This window comes from Tinamus guttatus, unplaced genomic scaffold, assembly GCF_059628265.1.
Source record: "Tinamus guttatus ecotype Peru unplaced genomic scaffold, ASM5962826v1 Tinamus_guttatus_pri_ptg000927l, whole genome shotgun sequence".
NCBI classification, from domain to species: domain Eukaryota; kingdom Metazoa; phylum Chordata; class Aves; order Tinamiformes; family Tinamidae; genus Tinamus; species Tinamus guttatus.
The window spans coordinates 484,528-511,621 of NW_028289461.1; the positions used below are offsets into that span (position 1 = coordinate 484,528).

At 48.7% G+C, this 27,094-nt stretch overlaps 2 protein-coding genes across 2 annotated transcripts in view; both read left to right on the forward strand.

Moving 5' to 3' along the window:
• Window positions 1-520: 520 nt before the first annotated feature.
• SAG (S-antigen visual arrestin) lies at window positions 521-13,375 on the forward strand. The gene is made up of 14 exons (XM_088538126.1): window positions 521-547; window positions 1,173-1,233; window positions 1,306-1,365; window positions 1,638-1,831; window positions 2,446-2,505; window positions 3,618-3,685; window positions 3,787-3,922; window positions 4,241-4,325; window positions 5,314-5,386; window positions 5,952-6,089; window positions 6,404-6,481; window positions 7,401-7,424; window positions 7,819-7,883; window positions 13,261-13,375. Exons 1-14 carry the CDS (start codon window positions 521-523, stop codon window positions 13,302-13,304), a joined length of 1,113 nt encoding a protein of 370 aa, XP_088394252.1. The 3' UTR covers window positions 13,305-13,375.
• Window positions 13,376-15,951: 2,576 nt separating this feature from the next.
• DGKD (diacylglycerol kinase delta) overlaps window positions 15,952-27,094 on the forward strand; it is a 49,930-nt gene continuing 38,787 nt past the window's right edge. Inside the window, exon 1 of the mRNA XM_088538085.1 lies at window positions 15,952-16,116. Coding sequence (XP_088394211.1) covers window positions 15,952-16,116 — 165 coding nt within the window. The remainder of the gene's footprint in view (window positions 16,117-27,094) is intronic.

The window sequence follows — 27,094 nt, forward strand, 5'->3', positions numbered from 1 at the left end:
CATCGACCTTCTGGGTCCCCCAGGCTCCACGTGCCATCTCTAGCATCTGGACACACTAGGGACACAAACAGCATATTTCATTCTGTTCTTGATTTATGCCTTGTTTGTTCCAAAAGTACTTTGAGGTACTTTTGAAAATCTAAGTACACTGTGTGCTCATAGGGTTTTTCACAAAATGTCTGAGGTGCAAACTTTTCTTTATATAGACCAAGCTAACTCTTTCCATTCACATTTTTCTGCTAGTCAAATAATTCTTTGAATACGATTTGTTTTAAAATCTTTTTTTCATGAAAAATTAACAAAATCAAAAGTAAACTCCCCTGTATGTTGAGCCTGAATTTCCATCAGAATAGTCTCCTTTTGGGGAACTGTACTACAGGGATAGAAAGCTTTACCCACGAGTCATAACTGCACTTTAATCTCATGCCTGTGTTTCTTTCCTGGTTTTGTTTTTTCTGTCCTAGGAACCCTTGTGGCAGAAACGCTTCCTTCAGCCACAGTCGCAGACCCTCCTTTGGCCATGAGCTGCCCTGAGTCGCAGAAGGCAGTAAGTGGGAAGAGTGCCGGTTCCCCACAAAAACGAGTTATCTTCAAGAAAAGCACCCGTGATAAAGCTGTAAGTACTGTGATAATGGGTCTGCATCAGTTTTACTTGCAGTAAGGTTGGAGATGAAACTCAATCTTGTCTCTTCATTCTTTTTCTGAAGACAGGCCATGATCTGTATATAGTGCTAAGCCAGAAGAGACTCTAAAAACAGAGTTTACAGAAGGCAAAATTCTCCTGTTCTATAAAACTAAAGGTCTTGTATAAGAAGGCAATACCTGTTTACCCTTCTTTAGTTGAACTCCTGTTGGAAAATGTTTAGATAAATATTTCAATATCTTTTCGATCAGACAGCACCAAAACTCTTTAACTTCATGGTTCTTTGCCACATGCACACCATTTGTGCTGTACTTCTGGGACTCTGCATCAAGTCTTCCCCACTGACCGCCCAGAGTGTGTGAACAGGCCTGCTGAGTTTAGTGGAGATCGTACGTTTAAAAGAAATATTTGCATTTTACCTAGATTTTTTTCTGTGCTCTGCAAGATTGATAGGTCTCCTTTTTCTCCCACCTAAACACACGACCATCAACCATTTTGTAGTTCAGTCATAGTCATCTTCCCCCTGCAGCTGACCATCTACCTGGGAAAGCGAGACTTCATTGACAACATCAAGAGCGTGGAGGCTGTTGGTACGTCTGCAGGGCTTGTGCTGCCCTTCGTGGTCCCCTAACCCTCCTTACCCTCTGCTCGTGTGGTTTATTTTTCCTTTCTTTCAGATGGTGTTGTATTGGTGGACCCTGCACTCATCAAGGGGAAAAAAGGTTTGTGATCTTGCACAGTGTAATTTTTAGAGACTGCTAGTTCTCCTTTAAAGGGAGACGCTGAAATGGAGCCTTTTTACATCATTTTAAGAATTTTAAGGATACAAACAGCACCTTCTTCGTCATCGGACAGGCTGTTTCCTTAGCACAGCCTAGGTCCTCACAAACAGTAGGAATCCCAGGGGGGTTAGACAAGCCCGAGGGGATTCCCTGCCTCTCCAGGAGTCCCGCGTGGCTGCTTTGTGCCTAACCTGCCGTGTGCTTCTGCTCAGTGTACGTGACGCTGACCTGCGCTTTCCGCTACGGCCAGGAAGACATCGATGTGATGGGCCTCACCTTCCGCAGGGACCTCTTCTTCTCCAGGCTCCAGGTGTTCCCGCCCGCTGACCAGCCGGACACGCTCTCCCACTTGCAGGAATCTCTGTTAAAGAAGCTGGGCAAAAACGCTTACCCCTTTCTTTTTACAGTAAGCGCCTCGTAAGAGCCTCCTAAAAGCCTCTTCTGCCTGTCTGTTATTACTGCTGACACTCAGTGATGGGCTGAAGATGGGTATTGAAATGCAAAATCCCCAATTTTTAGTGAAAGGCAATGTACTTTTTTTTTTCTTTCCATTCCAAATGGTAAAGAGCAAAAAGATGCTAAGTGCTTATAAAAATAAGTACTTGTAAGAGAGAAATGTGCTATGGCTTTACTCTAGCCAGGCCCCCGCAAACCGTTAACCTCCCCACTCCTGAGGGGCTGGAATACTTTATACCTTTGTCCCATCGCTCACAAAGAAAGTGGCAGTTTCTTATTTTAAAAATAAATAAATAAATAAATAAATAAAAGCCCAGCCTTGCTCATTACCAAGGAGATCCATGTTTGAGATCCACGTGTTCTGATACAGGAGCAAATAGCTGGGACTTGCTCATACAAGCAGGTGGAAGGCCCAAGTTCAAAGGGTCACTGCCTTGCAGCAAGTAACCTCTTGTCCTCATGGTTGTTCTGTGCTTTTTGCAAATAATGAGATAATTAGAGTACAGCGAGTTAGAAAACTGGGTTATACTGTGTTGGGTTGTTCTTCCCTTCTTGCTCCCACAGTTTCCAGATTACCTGCCTTGTTCAGTCTGCTTGCAGCCTGCACCTCGAGATGTTGATAAGGTGAGACTGTCTGGTCATCTGTGCTTATAACTGTAGAGGAAGATTGAATGGAAAATGAATTGTGACTTTATTTGGCTGCTTTCAGAGTTAGAATAAGGTCATGCTGGGGTTCCCTCTGCTTTTTCATGGTGGGGTCCCAGGAGCTTGATGTTTAAGAGCTACAAAGAGCATCACAGATTTGGAACTTGGGCCCTCAGAATAAGAAGGGAAATGCAGTCACATAGCAGCAAGACTGCTAAATCTGCAATGCTTGTAGTTTCCTTAAGTTGTCTGTGTGATTGAGGGGTTGGATGTGCATGAAATGCTTGTAGCTGTCAGGCAAGCTGTTAGCTAGTCAGTCCCATTAGAGCAAAGGAGACTGAAATTTCATTGATCACCACAAAAACCATGTGTTAAGGCTTGCTTCTGAATAAAAACACACGCAGAAGAGGGCTGTCCTGGACATGTATGTAAACACAATAAAAACACTGCAAAAAAGTAACCAGATAATGAAATATTGTGCATGGTTTCTGACATTATTTAAAATATCCCTTTTCTACTTCACTTTGGATAATTCTCTGGACTAGACTAGCTGGGCAGAACTGGATGCAGGCTCTGAAACCCAGTGCCACAGGGACAAACTGTGTGTTTGCCAAGTAACAGTATTCTAGCAAAATAGAGTGCTGCTATGCAGAGAGGTGTCTGGCACTCGGCCAGAGGCACGGCAGCTGTCTAAACCCCTTAAAGCAAAGGTCGGCTTGGTCCGATCGCTCCCAATCCGTTGGGAAGCGAGAGGGTTGACCTGGAATCAGGCCTTTTGGGAAGCCAAGGCAGCCAGGAGAGCCCTGCATGCTGGTCGGTTTTATAACCTGGAAGGGGGCTATGAAGTCTATGAGCACAGCACAACTGCTACAAAAGCCGTTCCGGAGCAGGGAATTAGGCCTGGCTGGAGCACGGAGCAGGCGGATGCCGCCACCCTGGCTGGGGCTCCTACTGCTGAGGCTGGAGGCCGCAGCAATTGGCAACGGGCAGGAGCCGGCCCTGCCGGCCATGTGGAAAGATGCTTAAATGTCTGCAGATGGGCTCGGCTTGGGCACCTCGGGGCTCACAGCCATCCCCTCTCCCTCTGGCAGGTCTGTGGGGTAGACTTCGAGGTGAAGGCTTTCTCAACAGAGAACATGGAAGAGAGGATTCACAAGAGGTAACGCCGCGGCGGCGTGTTCAGCTCGGCCCTGCTTGACGTTGAGGCAGAGCTCTGGGCTCCGCCGAGCAGGAATCAGTGTCCTGCTGTCTCCTTCCCAGGAACTCGGCACGCCTGTTGATCCGTAAGGTGCAGTTTGCTCCGGAGGAGCTGGGACCCCAGCCGTGCGCGGAGACCACCTGGCAGTTCTTCATGTCCAACAAGCCGCTGCACCTGAGGGCGTCTCTCAGTAAAGAGGTGCGGAGCGGGCCGGGCTCTGGGCCTCGTAGCACCCCAGTGACAGTGTCTATGCTGCCCAAAGCAGCTGCTTCCAGTGCTGTTCTGGCCCTTGCTGGGACACCTCAGCCCCAGCATTCAAGGACTTGAAGGCCATTTCCATCTGTAGCTACTGTTCAGAGAAGCTGGGCCCCTTCTTCTACCAGGCTCTGGGAGGCAGTGGAAGCTATTGGGAAGGGTTCTCTGGCCTTTGGGAGAACTATGGTGGGGGGACTAAAGGGCTGCGAGGACTTTGGTGAAGCCTCATGCTGGCGTTTCTGTGCACCAACCCCCTCCTAGGTGTACTACCATGGTGAGCCCATTCCAGTCACCATCACTGTCACCAACAGCACAGAGAAAACAGTCAAGAAGATCAAAGTGACCGGTACGTTTCTTCCTGCTGCTTGGGGTTCTTGGAGGGCTAGAAGCCTGCGTGACAGCGGGGCTCAAAGAGGGCCCCAAGGCTGCGTGCAGCTCCCTGGGCAGCAGCACATGCGGGTCAGGAGTGTCTCTCTCTTCTACCATCCTTTGCTGTTGCTCTGCTGCTGTTCTTGGGGTGAACCACTGTAGGCTTCTCAGGTATCTCCCCTCTAGAAAGCAGAAAGGGCCTGGCGCTTCCCATGGGCAAGGCACGGGCTGTGGGGAAGCCCTCCTCTGCCAGGGGCCAGGGTGTGATGCCCCAGGGCACCATGGCCCTGCCTGAGGCTTCAGAGACATCTGAAAAACATCGGATCTGGGAGAAAAGGAATGAGAAAGAAAGACGAGAAAGCAGGACGGGAAGAATGCTGAGGGTTTCACCCCAGTGGACATGGAGAAAGCCAACTCAGTGCCAGTCTCCAGTCTAAAACACCCCTGGGACTCCCAAATACTTTTTGCCTCTGTCAAGGTTAGAAAGACCTTGTTGATTCCCAGATTCTCTCTTCATGGTTGTTTCAGTCAGAAGTGCCCTATGCTTTTTGGTGTTTGGACAGTCTGTGGACAGCAGTCTGGTATCCAGTGTGCTTGGTGATGGTATCTTCTCAATGCAAGTGTGTGGGCTATGGATATGCGAGAGATGGCAGAGACAAAAGCAGACACACTTGGAAAGGAGAGAGACAGATGTTTATAAGGGAAAGAACAGGCTTCCCAGGGAGAGCATGGGCTGTTGGCTTTTGTCATCCTCAAATCAAGGCTGGATCTCTTTCTGGGAATATAGACTTAGCCACATATTGGTCTGTAACCAAGTCACGCTGCCCATACTAGTGGCCCCTTCACGTGTTAAGGTTTTCCTACTGCCCGCATAGTGTCTTCTGCTCTTGAGCCTTGGAGGGGTGGCTGAGTTGCTCCTGGCGTGTGAGCGCGGCTGATTGTCCCCTTTCTCCTTTCTCACTCAGTGGAGCAGGTTGCCAACGTTGTTTTGTACTCAAGTGACTACTATACCAAAGTGGTAGCTGCAGAGGAAGCTCAGTGAGTGTCTGAACGCTCTGCTTAGCCTTTCTTACCTCCTAGCCTCTGCTTATCCTGCTACTCTCCCTCGCACCCTTTTAACCACCTTTTCACACAGCTGGCAGCGTGCTGGTTCTGGGAAAGCCCGCGCGTGGGGAACCAGCCGCTCTAGCACACTGCACTGTTGGCCATGCTCAGAGCCTTGCTTTGTGAGGACGGTTGGACCCAGCCAGAAATATTGTTTTTTTCTGCTTTTTCCTTTGCAGCATAGGAGCAGATTTTCCTTTGAGTGCTGATCTTCTAAACTAGGATTCATTTTGTCCAGCTTTCGAGGTCTGCAGTATAGTTTGCCCTACTTTAGATGTCTGCCTTAATGTGAGATGAATCATGTTCTGCAAGTGCTCATTTCTGTCTGCTAACTGCAAAGCGAAGTGTAGAAGTCTTCACCATAGGCATCTAAATCTGGACAAATAAATCCCACTCCTTGCAGATGGCTCTGTAACGTGTTTCAGAATCCTCTTAGCTGGCTTTCTAACTAAAATCAGAGTGTTTCACTTGGCTTCTCTCACCTGCGTGTTATTTTCAGGGAGAAGGTGCAGCCAAACAGCAGCCTCACCAAGACACTGACACTTCTGCCCTTGCTAGCAAATAACCGGGAGACTCGGGAAATAGCCCTGGATGGAAAGTTAAAGGATGAAGACACCAACCTGGCTTCTAGTACCATGTGAGTAGAGTTTTAAAGGACGCAAGCTCGTGGAGGGTTATAAAGAGGCAGTGAGGATGGAGCTGACCTGCCTATCAGGAGTCTGTACCTGTATCCAGGCAGACACATCTGAATGTGTGACTTACCCCTGTCATATTGATTCAGGCTAAAGGCTGGTCACAGACCTGGAGAGGTGTTAGCAGTCCCAGAGGCTCTCGCATGTTATTTTGTCACATTTTGTGAGAATGGGATGTTCCCCCGGCTCTGACTCCAGCCCTGCGTTGTGAGCTCTGCTGTTGTCCTGCCTGACCCCGCTGTGTGTTCCTCTCTGGTAGAATTAAGGATGGAATAGACAAGACGGTGATGGGGATTCTGGTTTCCTACAAGGTCCGAGTGAAACTCACCGTCTCCGGGTAAGAGCAACAGCCTGCTGGCTGTATCTGTGTAGAATAGGAGAATGGAGTATGGAACCCCACTGGAGAAGGGACAAGACAACACTAAGAGGAAGGACACGTGTTTTAGGACATCGGGCTCCCTGTGAAGCCTGAACTGGATGTAATTTCTAACTTTCTTGGCCTATCCATAAAGCTTTTTCTGAGCCAGAGGCTTTGGATCACCTTTCTTAGATGCAATATGACTTTACAATTGAAGTCTGAGCCTCTGGTTTGCACTGCAATTTTTTGCTTTAAAACTAAACTAACTCTTAATGTTTAAGTGAGATTTTGTTTGAACCTTCATTTTGGAGTTCTTGCTCTCCCAAAGAGCAGAGGTAGAGACATCTGCCTACAAGTTAGAACAGCGTTCAGGTTCTCTGCTAGGCAGCCTTCTGCGAGGAGCTGACACCGTCCCCCGTGGGTTAATTCTCAGGGGGCCGCGCTGAAGAGATAACTCAGGTCATGATAGCTGCTGTTTGCATTTGTATTTCAGCTCTCTCTTCTCTGCTGTAGCATAAAAATGGGTCAGGGATTTGCCTAAAGCATGTGATAAAAGGCTGCTGCCTTCCGTGGTCCCTTGGCTCCGTCTTATCCTTGCCCCTGGGCTCCAAGGCCCTTGGAGAAGGGGCGATGCTGACACTTGTTCAGGGCTTCCAAAGCCTGGCCTCTGTCTGTGGGAACGACATGACAAATGAAAATCACCTTTTGTAGAAAGAAGGCTGTTTGGATGTTTGCTTGTGGCCACTGGAGAAAAGGGTATGGGGAAAGGAACAGAGAAATGTAATTTCAGTAGTCCACCAATAAAACAATAAAACAATATTTGGTAAAACACTGCAATGGGGAGGTGCTAAATACACTTGTGGTTTTCTTTCTTTCTTCTCCTTGTTTTCTTCTGTAGCATGCTGGGAGACTTCACCTCCAGGTAAAGCAGTTGCATCTTTTTCCCCTTCAGATCATGCAGTCATAGTTGTTAATTTGTTCTTTTACTCTTTTCTCAGCTTCCTAAAAATAAGAAATTACCCCTTAGGCTGATAGAAGTAAGAAATCTGTACATTCAGCTGCTAAAAAGAGTCGATTACAAAGTTGTGTCTGATTTATCTATGTGCAAATAAAATACTTCAGCAGGTAATAAACCAGATTATTAGGGTGGATGTTTCCCTCTTTCTGAAGAAGTTATGGTTAGGAAAAAAAAAAAAAGATGAAATACTGCGTTAAGTTGAATTTCAGGGCTTGGGCTGGCCTGAACTGGGAAGGAAGGGATGAAACCAGGCAGGAATGTGTCTGCACATCTGATGCGTTTTCTCTTCTCGCCAAAGTGAAGTGGGCACAGAGCTGCCCTTTCGTCTCATGCACCCCAGACCTGAGGACAAGAACCCAGCAGGTCAGTTATGCCTCATTTTTTCCCCTTTTTGCTCATCAGTCCCAGGTGAAATCTTGCCCCATCGCAAGTCTTGCAGTGATTTATTCTCTGGAAGCCTTTAGAGACCATGAGAGGCCAGCAAGGGGACTGCTGTGTTTATCAACCCCACGGCATGCATAGCAGGGAAAAGGGATGCCAAGATGAGAGAAAGTGGAACTGGATCGTGCTCCTTTTTCCTCTCTCATCTGTGGAATCACAGCCCCAGTTGTAGGGCCTAGGAGAAGCACCACACAGGTAAATCTCAAAACTCCCTTTCAAAATTCCCTGAATGCAGATGTTAGCAACTTCCAGCCAGATTCCAAGCTGGTGAACAGCAGTCTTCCACAGAAAACACCTAAAACTTCATCTTGGTTATGTTAAATGACTGGAGGAAACAAATGTGAGCAGCGATGGGACTGGTCATTTCCCCACTCATGCTGCTCTGCTTGGGAATCAGTGTTTGCTAACGATGGATGTGCCGGAGCGGGGGAAAGGTAGGTTTCCTCACTCCCCCTTTGAGAATTGCACCAAGAAAGCTCCTCTTTCCCTGGGGAAAACCTCTGCTGTCTCAGCAGACACCCGGCACATGCTCATGGGGGAAGTTTTCTGTGCATGTTACACTCCATTTGAGCAGCACCATGAGGCCACAGACAAATCTCCCATCCCCTGTTGTCCTCTCTGGGCTGTGGCCGCAGAGGAGGCAACCAGGGTCTTTCTCCGTGTTCTGGTAGCTTGTGGATGCTCAGGTGTTTCCCTCAAGCCTTCCTGGTCATGTCCCCCGCCGGAAGGCGGAGTGGCTGGGACCAGCTCTGCTGTCCCCAGGAAGGTGGCCGGTGGGAGCCATCTAGTGTCCTTGGGGAGCCTCACACTGCAGAGGTGGCAGGGCCACACCGGGCCCAACATCTGGCGCTTTCCTCTGTATCCGGAAGAAAGCAGGAAAACTTCCAACAGGAACTGTCCAAAGACAGGCATCTGTAGTGGATTTTGTGCGTATTTTCAGTGGCGTGGGTTTTTTTTTGGACATGACACCTCGTTTCAATGTTAACAATACCACAGCCCCCTTTTTGCCGCCCTTGACTCAGGCAGATAATTCTGGGAGAAGCAATGGGGATATGAGGCCAAATGGGAGCCAGGCAGCTCCGCCCTCTGCGATCCTTTCCAAGGAGGGCTCATAGACTCTTCTATACAGTGTGCTCTGGTGGGTAGAGGGGAGCTGCAGTCACCTCCCAGCTGGCTTCCCCGACACAGACATAGCCCTTGTACTGTTTGCACCAAACAGTTGCCCTGCAAACAGTTAACTGGAGAAGCAGATGCTTTCCCTTCAAGACTGGAAAACACAAAGGCAAAGTCCCCTGAAGCCTGGGGAGCTGATTTGAAAACTGCTCAAGTGCGGTGTCTGAGCTCCTTACGAAGAATAGAACAGCCTCCCAAATGGGGCTGGTAACCGAAAATCTTTCTGGCTCTGTTGGCTGGTAGTTTTCCATGCCCGGTGTCTAAATCACTCTTCTCAGTCGTGCGTTCGTGCTTTGGAGATGCACTTTTTGTTCTGCCGGCTTAGGACGTAAGCTCTGGGAGAGATGATGTGCTTCGTTAGTGAAATTATATCTAATTTGGAGTCAAGTGAATCAAAACTTAATTGCAGAGACGGAGCTTCAACGAGCAGTGTTCAGACTCTTAAAGGCCCCACAAGTTAAAATATTTCTTTTTTGATTCACTTGCCAGCCTCAGCAATAGATATAGGGAAGGGTGCACGGCCAGGGGATTTTGCGATCACTCCTCCTCTCTCTCCATTCACTTTTGTTTTTTACTGATGAGTCAGTAGTAACAAATCTGACTGTTGCATTTCCCTGCTTATTTTACTGCCACTTTTTCTTAAGATATAGCCCGGAGAAAGGAAAAATGTCAACGCAAGCAGCCTATAGAGGCAAAGCTAAAGTAGGATTAAAAGAAATGCCTGCACATGAGAAAAGGGATCACGTAATACGGTTTATTCCTTCCACTGGGATAATCACCTTTTTCTTTCTCTAGCCAAGGTGATTTGTGGCAAAAGTACCTAAAATGTGTTTAGCAATAGTGTGTTCAACTGTGCAGAGCTGATCTGAGTGTAGAGAGCTTCAGGCAGAATGGAAGAAGAAACTTTTTAAGAACGTGGTTTAATTTCTTCCAGGGCCACAGTGGGGCAAGCGGGGTCTGCTGCCCGCTGCTTTATTTCTCAGCACATCGACTTGCCCTTTTTACTTGCTGCAAGTGGCATCGGGAACGTTTGCCGCTCCTGCCGCAGGGCAGGGCTCTCGCACGTTGCCCTGTTGCTGGAGGGGGTAGAGAAGTTGCCGCTCGCTACCTTTCCTTTCACAGGTTTATTTACAGCTGCCTTGTCTTGGCCTTCTTATGGACTGCCATTTGCATGTTGCGTGTGCTGGTTTTGCAGCTGCTTTTGGACCCATGTGGTTCGCAGGTGGTTATTTTTAGGAGAAGCAACAGCTCCCCTCGCATTTATGGTCTGGCTTTTCTGCCTGTTGACAAAAATGGGTGTCTCTAAAACGGATTTAGATTGGGCTACATCTCTGCATGCTTCCAAGCCCTTTCGGGTGGGTCAGCAGTTGGCCCAGAAGCTCCTGCTGGGCTTTTCTCCAAGCTGCGCGCTCAGCTGGATGGGGGGTTCCTGCCCTTCTCCTGATGTTTTCCAGGGCCGGGGCCTGGGGCTTGGGCCCTGGCCTGGGTTTTGGTTAGTAGTCACCAAATGCTCATTTATCTGCTCCCTTGGGTAAACTTGCAGGAAAGGGCTGGTTTCAAGGAAGCCATCACTGCACTAACCCCATGCTGCCTTGTATTGGTAATGTAACTTTTTGAAAGTAGTGAATTAGTGAATTTCTAAAGGACTTGAATGTCTTGAAAAATAATACAGCCTACTCTTTGTTTCTCTCGATAGAGTTAAAAGGAGTCAAAAGTAAGCTTTTAATGAAAATTACCATATGTCACAACTTTAATTATATGGCACCATTTCTGTGGCTGCCTACTAAAAGCCTATAGAAAACCTTCCGCAACGGGGACGCACAGCCTCATCTGTGCCCCCTCCCAGCCCAGCCCTCAAAGCAATTGCTGCTGCTTTAAAAAAACCAAAAGCAAAACCAAAAGCCTGCTGATTTTCAGCTTCCTGAGAACTTTTCAATGTCCTAATGTTGAATAAGCTGCAGGGCAGCAAGATAACAAGGTGGAGTGGGCCCAGCTCCTGCTAGGGTTTATTCAGCCTCCCTTTAACCAGCCTACGGGAGGCAGTACAGCAGCCTCGAGTACTTGCACCCTTGAATGTGATCTCACTTCTGAGGTGTATGATAGGCTCAACTGCATCTACCACAGTGTCTACCTCTGTATTGACACAGTCAGTATATATCTGGCAAGAGGGATATGTCTAACTGCCACAAACCCTCTTCTTTTTTCCTAAACCGATTCGGTAAAATCAACTTCAGACTGCCTCGGCTTCGCCCACCTCCCTGATGTCACTGTTCCCATAGTAATGAATGTACTTCAAAGAGGGGGAAGAGAGCAGACTATTTAAAGAACAAAAATTGGAGGAAAAATAAGATGAGAATGAGATGAGAACAACGCTTTGCGTGCTGGAAATTTTAAGAGCTGCATTCTAAATATTTCATTTCAATCAAGCGTGGACACCTTTACCCTGAATTTCCAGACTTCGCATTAGCACCGTGAGCAGAGGAAACCATCCTTTCAGAGCAGAGGTAGAAACCATCATCTGCACCATTTTCAAGGACCACTTGAGACATTTTGGCTATAGAGTACCCCAACGGGCACATTTTTACGGCTTTTCTTTTTCCAGCAGTGCTAGTCACCACTTGTCCCCCTTGATGGCAGTGAGCTGTGGGTGGGAATCCTCCAGCTAGCAAGTTTTCAGTCACTGAAGCATCCCAGATCCCTGCTGACTGCTGTTCCCTGGCTTAAACTCATGAGAAAGAAGATTAGCTGTGAAAGCCAAAGCATCCCTGCCCCTGTTTCACAACCGCAGTGCCCTCCGCTCTCCTTGGTTTGGAGAGACACCTCCCAAGGAATCCTGCTCAAGCCTGAACTCTGCTTCACTGCAGTACAAGGAACTTAGGGAGAGATCCCTTAGCAGAGATCCCGTTAGGGAAATGCATGTGCCAAAGGGCTCGGGATAACGCCTAGGCAGAGGGTGAAGTCAGGAACGCATAACGTGAGCAGAGCCTTTCCAGCCCTTTCTGTACCAGACCTTTTTGATTTCAATGCCTTCGTGCTTATTGAACATGAGTGTCACCTTCTGATCGAGCGGCTCCTCGAAGCAAGGTGACAGCCCAGTTGGAAGCAACATCACGTCACACGAGCGCTGTCATCTCCAACCACAAGTGCGTGCACAGATGTCTCTCACAGCTGTGGCTGCTAGTGGCATAAAAATAGGAAAATCTGTCTTTTTTTCTTAGCCTTCTAATGTCTTGGTGGAGGGGGTTGCTAGAGCACTTTTCCAATAGGGAGACTGAGTTGTGCTTTACCCAGGAGCATGTACACACACGTTAGGATTTTCTGGAATTCTCCATTGAAATGCTGAAATCCTGCGGCTTGTCACAGAGGCTGTTTATCTCCTTGCTTTATAAATATTGTCTTGTTCTTAGCATCTGTTCTAACTATTTGTTGCCTTTTCTTACTCCTTTACTGCCTTTGGATAATTACAGAGAAGGATGGGTAAGTTTCTTTTAATAGCATTTTACATTTTGGCTGCATTTGAGAAGTGGTTCTCTGGAAATTCCCCCAAATTTTCCAGAAGTCCCCAGGGCTTATATGGGATGAACATAAATCCAAAGTGAGTAAGTTACTGTGGCTTGAGAAATTACTGCTATTAGCTGAACGGCAGAGACCAACCATGTGAAACGAGTTTAAGCGAGCACATTTTGCCTGGCTTTTGCGGAGCATCAGCTGATGCTCTGTGTTGCAGGAACTCAGTCTGCTCGGCTGTGTACTCGTATTTTAGTACAGAAGGAATAGGGATGAAAGGTTTTCCATTTTAATTCCAGTCAAAGACCCTTTCAAGCTATTTCTGGCTATTCAGGTAGCTGACAGATATGTAGCCGGGATGAGCCTGATTCGGTACTGATAAAAACCTCCACAGTTTGTGTCCTGACTTGTTCAATCACACTCTGCTCGGGCTAGCTAGGATCTGCTCTCCGATCAAGATAGTCTGTGGGAATTGGATTTGAGCTGCTCTGAAGACAAAGAAAATAATACCAGAGTATGCTCCTGGCTTCTCTTCCTACATGCTGCCTTTAGTCTACTGGTGTTAAAAAAAAAGACTTGCTGGAATCATTTTGAACGGCCTGTGTTTCTTCCATTTCAGTGATGCAGAGCTGGTATTTGAGGAGTTTGCTCGTCAGCAGCTAAAAGATATGCTGGATGATGAAGAGAACAAGAACGTTTCATCAACTGATGAGTGAGCAGGAGAACAAGCTGCCAGAGAAGCTACGTAGTCTGGCACCTTTTAGAAATGTAGGGCCTAGGATTCTAGTCAACAAGAAGTTGGGGGTGTGTGCATTGTCTCTCGGGGATAACCCTGCGATGCTCGGGTGTTAAAGCACACATCTCCGTTGGTGATTAAAGAAGGTAGCAACCCCCAAAGGTGATGCTGACTCTAGCTCCCAGAGGAGGCCCAGAAGGACCTCTGCTTTTGGGGCTGTCTTATAAAACAGCTGCATTTGCCATGAGTGAGAGCCTAAGGGAGAGTGTGTTTGTGCAGCCTGCCCAGACTTGCCTGGAGTCAAAGAGCTCCTGCCTGTGAAATGTTGGTGAACCGAGTCCTAGCTGGAAAGGCTGCCTTGGGCGTTCTGTTGGAGCTTCCCTGCGCACTGCACAACATTTGTGTTAATTCCTTTTGCATTTAAGCTATATCAAACTCACCTAGTGGATATTTTCAGTGCTTGCATCTGGGTCTTATATGCACTTTCTATCCCATTAAATGTCTCACAGCAGTGGTTGCACAGCTCAGTGAGGTCCTATGCTTGTTTTCTAACAAGTCATTAAAGATGCATGAGAGAAACGTGCGCTGTGCATGAATTCCTTAGCAAAGCTCTGTCTATACAACAGTCGAGGTCAGATTGATCCTCTATTTAATCTAGTTTCCTGTACGCAACAGTACTTCAGAAGAAGGTGCAATAAAGTTGGAGAGGAAATTATGGGACAAGCTGCCCTGAGGAGCCTTTCCACCACCTCTCTGCTGGAGGTTGGTCTCTGTCCGAAGAAATGAGTTTGTATTTTTCACAAGCTTTGGTCTCACTCGTTGATCTGGATATTCTGCTTTTGTGTGCACATGTGTAATCCTTTCTTAGACTTATCTTGCTTAGTCGCTGGCTGAAGTGAGTCGAATCAACTAATTATATTTTGCATGTAAAAAAGTATTTTCTTTTTCTTGCTTGCTGCTCCAACTTTGCTTTACTGTGTCTCTGGTTTAAACTCTCTTGCAAAGCCTGAAGGCAGTGCCCTTTATTATAAATGTGTGTTTCCCACCCTACACACAGGAAAGGGAATTAAAAAGCTTCCCCTTTATATCCTAGCTACCAGCAACGGGACGTTAGCACAGAGGAAAACCGGGGAGACATTTTGAGATGTCCGTTTCCTCCCAGCGGGCGTGGGATGCTTCATGAGAGCCTGCTCTAAGCAAGTTGCACTTCCGTCCCGCAGCGGCTGTGGACGCTGAGCTTGGCCGTGCCCCGGCTTTGGTTTCTTGTGCTAACTGCAGCAAGCTGCAGCAGCCCGCTCTGGAGATAGCGGGGGCTGCCCTCACAGAACTCTTCTCAGTAGAGGTTTCCTTCTTCAAGGCCTGAGTCTGGATTTTCCTCTCTCTTACCAACATCCCTACCGTTATCACCAGAGCCACTTTACAGATGGCCCAAGGGCTTAAACACCAGCTTTGTGTGTGGCCTCCAGCCCTTACAAATAGGTGGGTTAAAAGCAAAGCTTTCTCTTGTTTTGCTTTATCATGTTCTCTGAACTGGCCTTGCTGAAGATGCTGGAAGCAGTGAACTAAAGCCCCCAGCTGATTTTGCAGCTCTATCAGGGCTCTCACTTGGTACCACCTGTTAGTCCTTTTGGCCTCATTTGTCACAGCTGTCTCACATTAGCTAAGTTGCAAGAGACATGTGTGCAGGATCTTCTTAAAGAGGTGTAGCCTAAAGAAATGCTGCTAAATTGCTTCTAAAAAATTCTGCAAGCACTTCCAGGTGTTCTTGATCTGTGTGATTGCAGCTTTGATGCTGAGGGAGGGTCAGGCTTCTGTGGCTAGGTTTCCGGAAAGGTCCTTCTAATAATTGCAATAGTATTTTTTATTATTAATCTTTGGTGACTCAAGAGAGAGACATACCCATGCATAGGGCTGAACAAAAGGTTAGTAACAAAGATTGGCAGCAACCCTGCTGGCCTCAGAGAGGCTGGTGCTGGGGAAAGTGTTTAAAGATACTCAAAAGCTGCAAAAGGAGGGGCAATCCCAACGGTTAAGTCAGTCTTTGCGCTTAGGAACCCCTCTGAGGCATTTGACCATGAACTTGGAGCTGCTGTACCGGCCTGTTCACACACTTGTCTGGAGCGGGGTTGAACACGGCTGCCCTGCGGCCAGCAGCCGCTTCTCGTGCCTGTCCCGGGCTGTGGGCGCGAGCGAGGCGAGCGCTGCGGCGCAGTTACCTCACGCCCGCAGCACTGTCGAGGCAGGGCGCATGGAGGGGCTGAGGCAGGAGCGTTTCCGTGCTGAAAAACGCGGTGTTGGTTGGCATCGGCAACCTGCTTTGCCGCGGGGGAGAGGGGATCTACAGGCTCCCCTCGCGCTGCAGGGCTGGGGACCGCAGCGCCCGCCCCCTCCCCTAACGGCCGCTCCCAACGGCCGCTCCCAGCCGCCGCCAGGGGGCGCCGCCGCGGCGGGCGGGCGGGCGGCTGCAGCGCGCGGCGCGGCGGGAGGGGGCGCCGGCCGCCCGGCGCCGCTCGGCGCCGCTCCGCGCCGCCTGCGCCGCGCCGCCCCGCTCGGCGCCGCTCCGCTCGGTGCAGCATGGCGGCGGCGGGCGCCGCGCAGCCCCAGCCCCAGGCCGGGGCGGTCGCCGCCGCCGCCGCCTCCGCGGCGGAGGAGTCGTCGGACAGCGAGCCCGAGCAGGAGCCGGGCTCGCCGCAGAAGCTCATCCGCAAAGTCTCCACGTCCGGGCAGATCCGCCAGAAGGTGAGCGCGGCGGGCAGGGCCTCGGGCTCCGCCAGCGCCGCGGCTGCTCCCTCCGCGCCGCCGCTCCCGGCACGGCCTGCGCCACCGCCGAGCCCCGCGCGCCCCCACGCCCGCGCCGGCCGCCCCTCAGAGATCTGCTGGGAACCCCCCAAAACCGCCCCTCAGAGACCTCCCAAAACTGCTCCTGAGGGACTTGCCGGCGACCCCCTCCCCCCCCCTCCCCGACCGGCCCTTGGGGACCCGCCGGTGACCCTCCTCTCTAGGGAGCTCTGCAGTCACCCCAAACCGCCCCCTCCTGCATGTGCCAGCAGCTCCCTGTGATGCCCCAGTTGCCCATCCTTCCCCCGATCAGCTTTTCAGGTCTGTGCAAACAGCCCCTTCCCCAGCATACCGAGGGGCCTTCCCGTGCCTGCCCAATGCCGGCCGCGCTCAGGAATCTGCTAGCAGTTACTCTGCCCCAAAGTGTCCCTCGGGGACTGCCTCTGCGGGTCTCGCATCCGGATAGGCTCCTCAGGGACCCCTATACCAAACTACCTTTCAGGGGTCTGCCAGCAACTGCCCCCAAGTCCTTTGTGACCCCCTAACTGCTTGTGGGGGCTTTTGGCAAGTCCCTGAAATGGAGCCTCCACCATTTGGCAGGTTTCCTCCCCAAAATGCCTTTCTGTGGCCCTGCAGGAGCCTCCCCAAATGGTTCTCTCTAACAGCCCAGCGTGGAGCCTCTTCTGCACAGTGCCCGGGCTCACGCCTTGCAGGAGCTCCCTCTCCAGCTGCAGTCAGTGTGCCCAGGCTCCACAGCACTCTGCCTTGCCTCTTTCCTTCCTTTCTCTTCATTTCCCTGTAACATTTCCTTACGGTTCTGCAAGTGAGAGTTCCTGTGTCCCATGACTGTCCTGCATTATGTGATATTTGACCCCCAAGCACATGCCATCCCTCCTCCCCCCACAGCTGCATCTCCCCTTTCCCCCCCACACCAAAGTTGCCAGGGGTCCCCTCCTCGTTCCTGAGGGCCCTGCACGGCCTCACCTCCCCATCGTGTGCAGTCGTCTCCATTATCGCTTTCCCACCCCCGTGGTCTGTGGCTCATAGACTGTTTGCTTCACATTCACAGCTCTAGAATCCTCATGTACTTCCCTTGATTTTTTATGCCTTTAATGGATGCATCCCCATATTTTTCTTTTTGTTTGTTGTTGTTCCTTCCTGTAGCCATGCAGTGATGTTTGGCCTCCTGTCTGCTCTAGCTGCAGGCTCGAGGCTGGTTACTCCTTGTTCTCAGCTTTCTGCCCTGCTTCCCCTCCCTGGCTGGACAAGGTGCCTTATCAGGCCTTTACCCCCCGACACCATGGCGCAGTCAGGCTATCCCCCTTTTAGGCTTCCTCTGGACCCATTACGCCACTGCAAGGGGCAGCGACTCCCCAGGAGGAGCTATAGTGGTAGTTCCTCTGTATCTGTATTGTTACCCTAGGACAAGACAGATTTCCCTTAGCCTGAGGCTAGGAACCACCCATAGGGAGTTGCCCTCTTCTGTGCTATTTTTACTATAGCTGCCTGATTTTTCTTTGTAGCTGTTAAAATACTGTCTAATCCTCGGGTTGTGTGTCATGTCCTAGAAACAACAGGCTAGTTATTCTTCTGCCATCAACTTACTGTTGTCTTTGAGGCACGGGGACACACAGTTGCTGCTGCGTTCGGCACCAGTACGTGTAGCTCAGTAATGCTTATCTTGTGTTCACTGTGAAGGAGAGAAAACAGCTCTCTGCATGATGCAGCGTCTTAGGCGTTATCCAGAGCGGTCCTTTCTCTGCTGGCATTCGAAAGTCTGCCTTACTTTCAAATGCCACTTGTGATCGTTTTGTCACGTTGGTTCCAGCACTGAAAGCCCCCCCGCCCCACCTCGTGGCAGTGTAGTCACGTGTGAGATCTATTCGCTCACTTCATCACTCGCGCAGAGTTACTTCCTCTGTCCGCTATGTGTTGCTGCCCCTGTAATTTGCTTTCTGAACTCAGACCCTCAGGGTCTGCACTGTGTCGGTGAAGAGGTTCTTACGGCTACACCAGGAAATAGTGAAGTCCTCCAAAGGGGATAATGTTCAGTGCATCAAACGCATCTCAGCTGTGCTGGAGCACCAGGTGACCTGATCTAGTCAGTGCCTCTGCTTTAAAGTAAGAAGTCTTTCAAGGCCTTTTCTGCACAGTGCTGAATATCAGAATTGCTTCTGCAGGAGACTGGATGAACCCTGTGGTTTCTTAATGCTGTTTGTGGCAGAGGTTCCACGTGAGTAAGGAGGAAGCATGCCATAGTCTGCTTTAATATCTGTGTATTGTTGTCAGTGAGGAGAGCAAAGACAGACTCTTTTTCAGTGCTAGAAAGGGAACCCTTGCTTACCACAGGATACTGGGATGCTGAGGTAAAAGGTATATTAGATTTTACTTTTGAGTGCAGCTGAGCACATCCCTGCATCTCTACTTAATCATTTGTTGTGTTTTGCATCATTTCCTGCGTCAGCATGGCTGGAAAAAGCTTAAACCAGCCATTTGTACTATGCAAACATAAACATGTTAAGAACAAGGATTATAAACAGATATTGTCCGCAGCTATTGCTGCATGTGTTAATCTGCAGAAGACCTTCAGCTAAACAGTGTCACATTTTCCAAATCAACCCAGGTATTACAGTATCAAGGACTGATTTGTTCTGTTACCACTGATTTCTTTCTGTTTCATCATCTCCTCTTCTGCGTGCTGCTGCGTGTGTGCTTTTTCTTGTCCCGGAGGCAGGCAACAAGACAACCCTGTGGGTAATTATAGCAGTGATGCGGCTTTGGGAAGCTTTCTCCACAAAGGCAGGCCTAATTTTAAATGTAGCTATTGAATGACAGAGCGCAGACTGCCCAAGGTGGTCAAAGCTGTTGGACAGGTCTGTCAGAGTGACAGTTGGAGATGCAAGAAGGCTTTTACTTCCCTTGAGGATGTAAATCTCTTCTAACCCCATCTTTTGGTGCAGTTAGCTTGAGACCGTGCCTGTAGCTACCATTAAATCACTGTTGGAGCTTAGTGCCATCACAACTTGGGTGCAAAATCTGCTATAACCACACAGTTCCTGTGAATTTACTTGTTTGTCGTGGTCATTGTCAAATACTTTGAAGGTACATTCTGCTTCCTTTGGTCCTATCATCTGCTTTCCAAGTGAAAACTGAAACTTCTTGCTTACAAGACCGTAAAATTTCAGCTGACTTGTATGTGAGCCTCCCAATTGCCCAGCTGCATGTGACTGCACCACTTTGATAACACGGGGGGACAAATAGGTATAGGGAACTCGATGTGGAATGCCTGAGGCAAATCATAGTTAACATCTGTTTAACTGCTGTTGTTGGAGTCTGAGCTGGGAAAGAAGTGCATACAGTGCTTGATCAGCTGTTTTGGGACCTGTCGGATTTGTACCAGCATCATGCTTCTTAAAAACTCTGCTTTTAGTCCTGTTCCTTGTCTCAGGCTGGCACTGGTGTAGCAAGGGGAAATCTTGATCAGCTATTTTTGAACAGATGGCTAAAAATGAGTTAGGAAAGAAGAAATAAAATAGAGAGGTATGGAGATATGTGTGAGGAGATAGGGAAGAAGCAGTGAGCAGTGTCAGAGACTCAGCTGGAATCAGCAGAGTGATAATATCATCTTAACAGTGACCTGCCGTGGATGAAGATGCAATAACCTCCAAAGCGGTGGTGGGAGACGAGGGTGCGGAGTGTGGGAGCCCTGCTCCTCGTGTGGACCTTGACAGCAAAGCTTCCTTCTCTCTTGGCACGTGGCCTTTCATTGCCAGTGTCACATAATGAGCCTCGGAAACCGGGCAATGAATGGGATGGGCAGCGCTCTCCTTTCATTCATCAGATAGGTCTCTTTTCCAGCACGGCGGTTCTAGCATGTTGAGACCGCGCTTTGTTTACCAGACAGGATTTCAGCGGTGTCCTTGGGTGGCATCGAGAGAGCTTTTTGTTTGGATTAATTCGGGCTCAGACTGCTGTTTACTTTTATGAGCAATTTTTCTGCAATGTTTTGGTTTTTACAGCCATTTGTCATTACCTTGAACAGCTTGAAGAGACACTTGCAGCGCGTATTCCAGCAGAGTTGCAAACAGAGGGAGCAGCTCTCCGAACTTTGAAGTAACTCTCAGGGATATCGGAAGCTGTCTAGCTCCAGTAGCAGAGCGATCTCAGGTTGACTTAAACTGTGAAAAGCAGGAACTAAGCAGGTACTGGTACTAAGCTTTATGTCTGATGAATGGGCTTTTTTCAGTATTTGAACGAGCGGGTTTTCAGTTTTTATGCTGTGTAGCAGCCTGTGGTGCAGCTGGACTTTTGCAGTAAGGCAGGTTGTGATTCTCTTTCTGATTCGCACCTTTGGGACCCAATAGTCATCCTGAAGAGCCCAAGCAAGAAAAAAGTACTGCCTGCTTTTCATCCCCTTCTGAGTGAAAAACAAGTTATTTGCACTGGTCTACTAACAGGAGAAGCCCCGCTGCAGTCCCACTGCCCATTCATCTGAAACAGTAGCTAGTATTGGGGACTTTGTAAGCCACAAATATACTTTTTTGATGCTTAAAAGTAACAGAGGAAACGCAAACCTCTTGCTTCTGTGGCGCTGGCCAGCGAGGTGGTAGAGGCGGCGGGAAGTGGGATGTTTCTCCCCAGCTTTGTGTGAGTTTCCTGAGCAGACTAAAGTGATCGCTCAAACACATGGCAGGCAGCACGAGCGACCGCAGAAAGCGCGCCTTATTTCTCCTCTTACGCCTAATAAACAGAAGTGTGCTTATTATAGACAGAGAGTGCTATTTTTATTTCCAGAGGACAAATCTTTTGAGGCTCTCACATGAGGGTAGAGTGAGGAATTTATTGATTCGATACCAGTATTGAAATAATAAGTATTACGATAAGAAGAAAAGCATTTCCGTAAAGAAACAGGGTACAAGAAGTCTGCAACAAATGAAGAAGGAATTTTCATGAATTTATGGTTTAGTTCACATTCTGCCTCTGGTTTCTTCCACTAAATATATATCAACATTTCTTTATTGCGCGATCATCTAACAGAGAGTTTAAAAGAGGACATTGTAGGGACTTCACTCCAGGTAGAGACTGGGACCTCTGCTTAAACCAGAGGTAGCTCTTCAGTTTGGATTCAATAGCAAGCACTGCTCTTTTGCAACATCTTGAACACAGGTTTAAAACCATCAGCTTTCTTGGTTTAACCCCACAATCAGCCCAGCTCTTTCTCTGAGCATGGAGGAAAAGATGGGGCTTTAGCCTGTGTTAAATTGCTCTAGCAATGTTTTTATTGCTTAACGCAAGTCTATGTTGCATTTACATGCTCTTTGAGACTCATCTGCTCTGACAAAATTTGGGAAGCCTCCCAGTCCTGTCTTACCATTGGTGTACTGTGCATTTGCCTCACTGCTGGAGATTTTTGGATGCTATGTGAAAGCAACAGCTGTTACTTCCTTTTTAAAAAAAATAAAACAAAACACAAAACCACACACACTTGTAGCTTTTGTCATTCCTTCTAACTATAGTTCAGGTTCCAGGAACTAAAAAGCTAACATTAAACCTTTGCATGTTTTGAGAACATGGATTTACTTAGACCACATTGCCAGAATGTACATTGTTGGGCTTGTAATTGTTCTCTCAAATAAATATAGATATAAAATGAATATTAAAGTGTGCTTAAATGTACTGGCAGTGCTGAATTACAGGATTGATTAAGCCACTGTTTGAGAGGAAATCTTATTGCCTCACAACCACATTGCTAAATTAGAAGATTTTACATCAGATATCTCTTTTGATGTTGCAGTTTGCTTCTCTAAAAAAGCAAAGCTTTCTTGGTTGCCACGGGAGAGCACATTGCCCGCCTTTCCGGCGGCTGTGTACTGAGGTGCAGGGCACAGTGTTCCTCTAGGGCTCTGTTGCTGGGATTTTATTAAAGCCCAGTGTTCAGGGGGCTCATCTGCCTTGTTGCTAGAGCTGATTAGGATGTCTAGAAGTGGTCAAAGGTATTTGCAGGATACTAAAGTAGCAATAATGAAAAAACAAGCCTAAAAACTTTGGAGTTTCCTTTAAGAACTAATGCTAAGTGGATGAGGAAAAAAAGAATCTTAAAAGTGCACGTTGTCTAATAAATAACTCAGGAAAATCTGATAACAACCATTGTTACAGATCAGATAAAAATAAATAAATCTTAAGATCCCTTAGGTATTAATCAAACGGATGAAGGCCAAAAGCTGCCTTCTGCTCTCAATCGTGTAATCCTGTTGGAATAACAGTGGAAGTAAAAGGATCAGGATTTGGCCCTGCATCTACCAGCTGCTACCAAATAAGGCTCCCTGCAGAATCCAGTAGCAGCGTTGATGGGAATCCAGGCGCTGGATGTGGGAGGATGCTCTGTTCTTCTGTGAGCCGCCTCGGCACGAGGGCAGAGGATTCGGTTCTCCTCGAGGTGGAACTTTCATTTTCTTGGGGCCCAGCGTTCCCATAGCAGGACGTTTTTGCTGGCTTTCCCATCTGGCTTGGCCAAGGTCTCCGTGCCGTTTAGCAGTGTGGGAAGGATGGAGTTGTGGCACCGAGGATGACACCCCCAGCTGTGTTCTGGACGTGCTTCCCTTGCTACGTTTCAGGGTGTTGTAGCAGCCCCGATTGCTCCTTCCCAGCCTGATGCTGTTATTTCAGATGGCCTGGCAATGTCGCTATGGTAAGTGCCTGGCTCACTTGAGCTGCCCGAGTGGGTGGCTGGGCAGGCTTGCATGGACAAGGCTAATAATTTGGCTGCTTTTGGGCGAGGCAGAGCGATATTTAACTTGTCGATAGTGCCGTAGTGTTACCGGGTTCTACATGGGATGCTGTGGTTCACAGTAAGGTTATTTTGCTGGCTCTCAGAGGTGGTACAAATCTACGTTAATACAGAGATTCTGCAGTGCCGTTTCGTAATCGTGTGTGTGGCAGGCGTAGCTTGGAGTCGGCCGGTGTGTTTTGAATTCTTGTCTGTGAGAAAATGCAGTTTAATAATCTGATGCCTTAAGGAAGGGATATAGTTTTGTATGTAATTTAAGGCAGTAGAAAAAATAACAACATATTTCTCATGCTTGTCCTTAAATATCACTTCATGTTTAATTAGAACCCTGGAAAATGTTTATTCCATTCCAGAGTCATCAGGTAACTTTTAAACTGCTGCTTTTTGGCTCTGGCTCATTTTCTAGGTGGATTTGAGCCCTTATCTTTCGGTCTTGTTCTAGTTTGCTGGGATGATTTCAGCGTCATGCTCGATTGCTGCCTTTGATAAATGTGTTTGGGAAGGATGCCTGGAGCCCATGGAAAACATACTGGGGGCTTAAGCAATCACCGTGCCAGGAGTTGCCCCGCTTCTAACTCATCCTGAGGAGACGGGTCTGGTGTGTTTTTTATCCATTCTTGTAGCTGACCAGAGTTTCATCTGCTTTAAGTGTTTTGCTTGGGACTGTCTGGGCTGGTAGAATGAACTTCTGTTTATTTGCAGCAAGACAAATTCGAACTCAAGACTGATTTCAGGATTTTATTGGATCGCCGCTCCTGTTTTTCGAGGCTGACGCAGGCAGTAAGTTCCCTTATGCTGTGTCGGTGACATTTCAGGCCGCTGCGCCCGCAGCTCGATGGTGCTCAGCTGCGTCGTCGGCGAGGGGCTGTGCTGAGAAGTGCCCAGCTGGGCACACGGAGCACAAATAATGGAGCAGAGCTGGAGATGCTGAGGGGACTGGGAAGGTGACTGCGAGGAGAGATTTTGCAGACCCTCCCATATAGCTGTCCAGGAGTCTTCGCTGTAACCTCACGTGGGTACTTTTCGGTTTATAAAACGCTGATCGTTATCACGTTGTTTTAATTGCTGGTGTGTGCTAGAAGCCCGGACAGTGCCCCCTTCATTGGCGGAGAGCTCCGCTTCCGTCACTGGGCCGCTGACTCGCGGCCCTCGCTTCTGTTTGACATTTGATTCCTGTGGCTGACCTCTGGTTTTCTTCTTTTTCTTCCCCTCTTTCTGGAGTCCTTTTATTGCAGTGAGTTCACATAATGTCTTGGCTTTTCCATACCTATAGAAGAAACCCTTACTGCATTTTTTTTTTACATTTTTGCAAGACTCAAGTGTTTTTAATGCGGAATTCCCAACCAGGATGAGCAAATTCCGTGTCCTGTCGTATGTAATGTATCTGTACAATCTCCATGTGTCCCATTCTTAGAATTGCTTTACTGGTGCCGGTTTCCCCCTCCGTGCTTCCTGGAGCTGGTTTCCAGGGTGTGACCACTGCCTGGTGGAAGGATGTCGCTTTCGGATTAGCTTGTTAATGCGGAGCCTTTTGACCTTCCGTGTCTTATTCTACATGGTTAGCTAGATTTATTCCCTTAGTTTCTTCATTGGATTTGCTGCATGTCACTGGATTTGTAAATAGCTATTAATTCTGTGTTTATGACCACAGAGAGGTTTTATAGACCAGCTGCTGAAGCAGTTTTACCCACAACAAGGTACAGTGCTGCTGATTGGTACCTGTCCTCGCTTGGCAGTGCTGTCTGGCCATGTTCAAAGTGACCACAGAGCTGCTCCCATCTCCTTGCAGCACCTCACCTGGAGCCCGGAATAAGTGAAGTTGTTTGATCCCTGCGGATCAGTTTCATACCTTGCAGAAATGCCTTAGCTGACAGAATTAGATCAGCTTATCAGCTCTGCAGAGGTGCTCTCTTTTTATTCTTTTTCTGTGTGTTTGGCTCTCTAGTTATTTATCAGTTGTCTGACATCAATATAGTGCTTCATAATGCATAAAAATAAAAACTGTGTGCCCTGAAGTTTTTACAGTCCAAAGACACAGAGAATACAGAGAAGTACAGATGTTGAGGGCTTTTATATCTTGCCTCATTCATTTGCTTTTAGATAGTGTTGCTTTTAGATACCTTTTACCTTCTGTACAGTTACTTTCTGAAAAGAAGTCTCACAGAAGCAGAGTTACTGTATCGGATATGCCACGCTGAATAGCTGCCCCTAAGAATATGTCATGATCTCAGCTGTAAAATAGGCTACATTGTTCGTCCTGCTGTACTGAACGGTGCTTGGAGCCTGCCCGTGCCCACGGACAGTTGCCAGCCTGACAGCTGGGTACTGTTGATAGTTGCCCTCAGTTGCCTAAAAGGTTCTTGTTTTCCACATTAGGAATTTCATTATTTGAAGGGCCCAACTTCCAAACAGGGCCAGTGACTTGTGAATGGATGGAAAGGGTTGGACTCCTCCTCTGCTTCAGACAGTGAATATTGCTACGTGCAGAAGGAAAAGGGAGCAACTGAAATGCGATGGGCTCATCTGTATCTTTTCACTAGAGTTATTCCTTTGTCAGTAAAAAAAAAAAAAAAAAAAAAAGGCAATTTACCGGTGTGGGTTGCTTCTGGCACCTCCTGAAATGACTTCCTGGTTCCAGGGACCCCTCATATGTGTAAGGCCATAAGAAATACTGCTGCATCTTGCTGGTTTTATGTGCAACTGTGTTAAGCTGTTCGACTTCTTGTTCTTACGTGAGGGGACTGAGTGAAGGGGAAGAGCGTGTGCGGGGAAGGGAGGGTTGTGCATTGGTAGCTGTGAAATTTGTTCTTTTCTGCAGGAAGTCACTTCCCTTCAGGGCTAGATATAAATAGTGAAACAGTAGAAATTTCTCAGCCCCTGCTGTTGGCTGTCTAACCATGTCCCCGTGCTGCCAGGCTCCTGTGCCCGTTGCTGTGGTTCAGCTGCAAGTTGCAGGTCCTTGGGCTGCAGAAGTTAAACAGAGGAGGAGCAAAGCAGCAGCAGTGCCTGAATCGTTGCATAAAGCTGTCTTGATGTTATCTGCAGCCCTTTCCGCCCCAACCCACCAAACTGTGCTGAGCTGGGTGGCTATAAATAGCGCGGCAGCCTCGTGCGGAGATGGGCAGCTCGGAGCCCGGGGCTGTTTCCTGCGAGCGCTCCGCGCTGGCCCGGCCCGTCCCGTCCCGTGTGAGCCCTAGAGCTACGAGGGCTCCTACAGACGAGGCTGGCGAGCGACCGCTGCCGCTGCGCAGGGAGGGGCAAGGTGACCTCTGCGGTTGTTGCCTTTGGGCTTAAAAAAGAGAAAGGAGTTGGGGGGGGGGAAAGGTGCTGTTAAAAGAGGAATGGAGGCGTGCGGGTCTCGTGCTGAGGTGAGCGGGTGCTGCGGCGAGACGCAGCGCCGCGGCGGGAGGGTTTCGCTCGAGTCGCTGGGCTGGGCGGGAGCTGAGGCTGCCCGAGTGCTGCTGCTGGAGCTGCTGGAGTGTTCCCTTGGCTAAGCACGTTCTGCAGCATCCCCCGGGGCGCCTTCGGGCGAGCTGCCCTTTTGGGGGGTCTTGGCTCACCTGGTATCTGTGGGCTTTGCCTCTGGGGAACCTTCCTCAGGAGCTTCAGTGCCTCTGTTCGGGGCTTTGCAGATTCAATAGCTAGTTTCTCCGTCTCATTTTTTAATGATATGTGTGTTTGTCCAAGGAATGCAAAGAGATCCCGCCATGTTGCTGGCTTCGTCTGGAAAATCTCTTGCCACTTTCCCACTTCCTTCCCCCTCAGGCTGAAGTGAGCAGCAGAAATGCATCATTTCTGCAGCCAAGGAATTCGTGTGCTGCTGCTTTACCTGTATCTTAGATACACAGGTGCTGGAGTTTAAAGCAACTCATCAGACGGGCTGTACATGCACTTACATATAGGCTGCCACAGAGCTGGCAGTGCAGCCTGCTCCATTCTGCCGTTGGGAAGCAGAGCTGCAGAGAGCGCAGGTGGTTTGGGGGGATCTCGTGCCTGTGTGCACGTTCCCCAAGCCCAGGTGAGGGCCCTCAACCCTGCCCTTGGCGTTTGGTTCAGTGGGGGACACTGCTGGGTCACTCGGATTCTCCATCTTCTCTTGCTGGGAAGCTACAGGTTGAGGTCCTAGCCGAGTTGCAGATCCTTGCATGGCGC

Excerpts from the sequence above, each read along its gene's own strand:
- SAG (XM_088538126.1), top strand. The coding sequence starts at position 521 with ATGAGCTGCCCTGAGTCGCAGAAGGCA. Across the intron at positions 1,366-1,637 it reads ACTCATCAAGGGGAAAAAAG|TGTACGTGACGCTGACCTGC; the intron begins GTTTGTGATCTT and ends GCTTCTGCTCAG. Across the intron at positions 3,686-3,786 it reads GAAGAGAGGATTCACAAGAG|GAACTCGGCACGCCTGTTGA; the intron begins GTAACGCCGCGG and ends TCTCCTTCCCAG.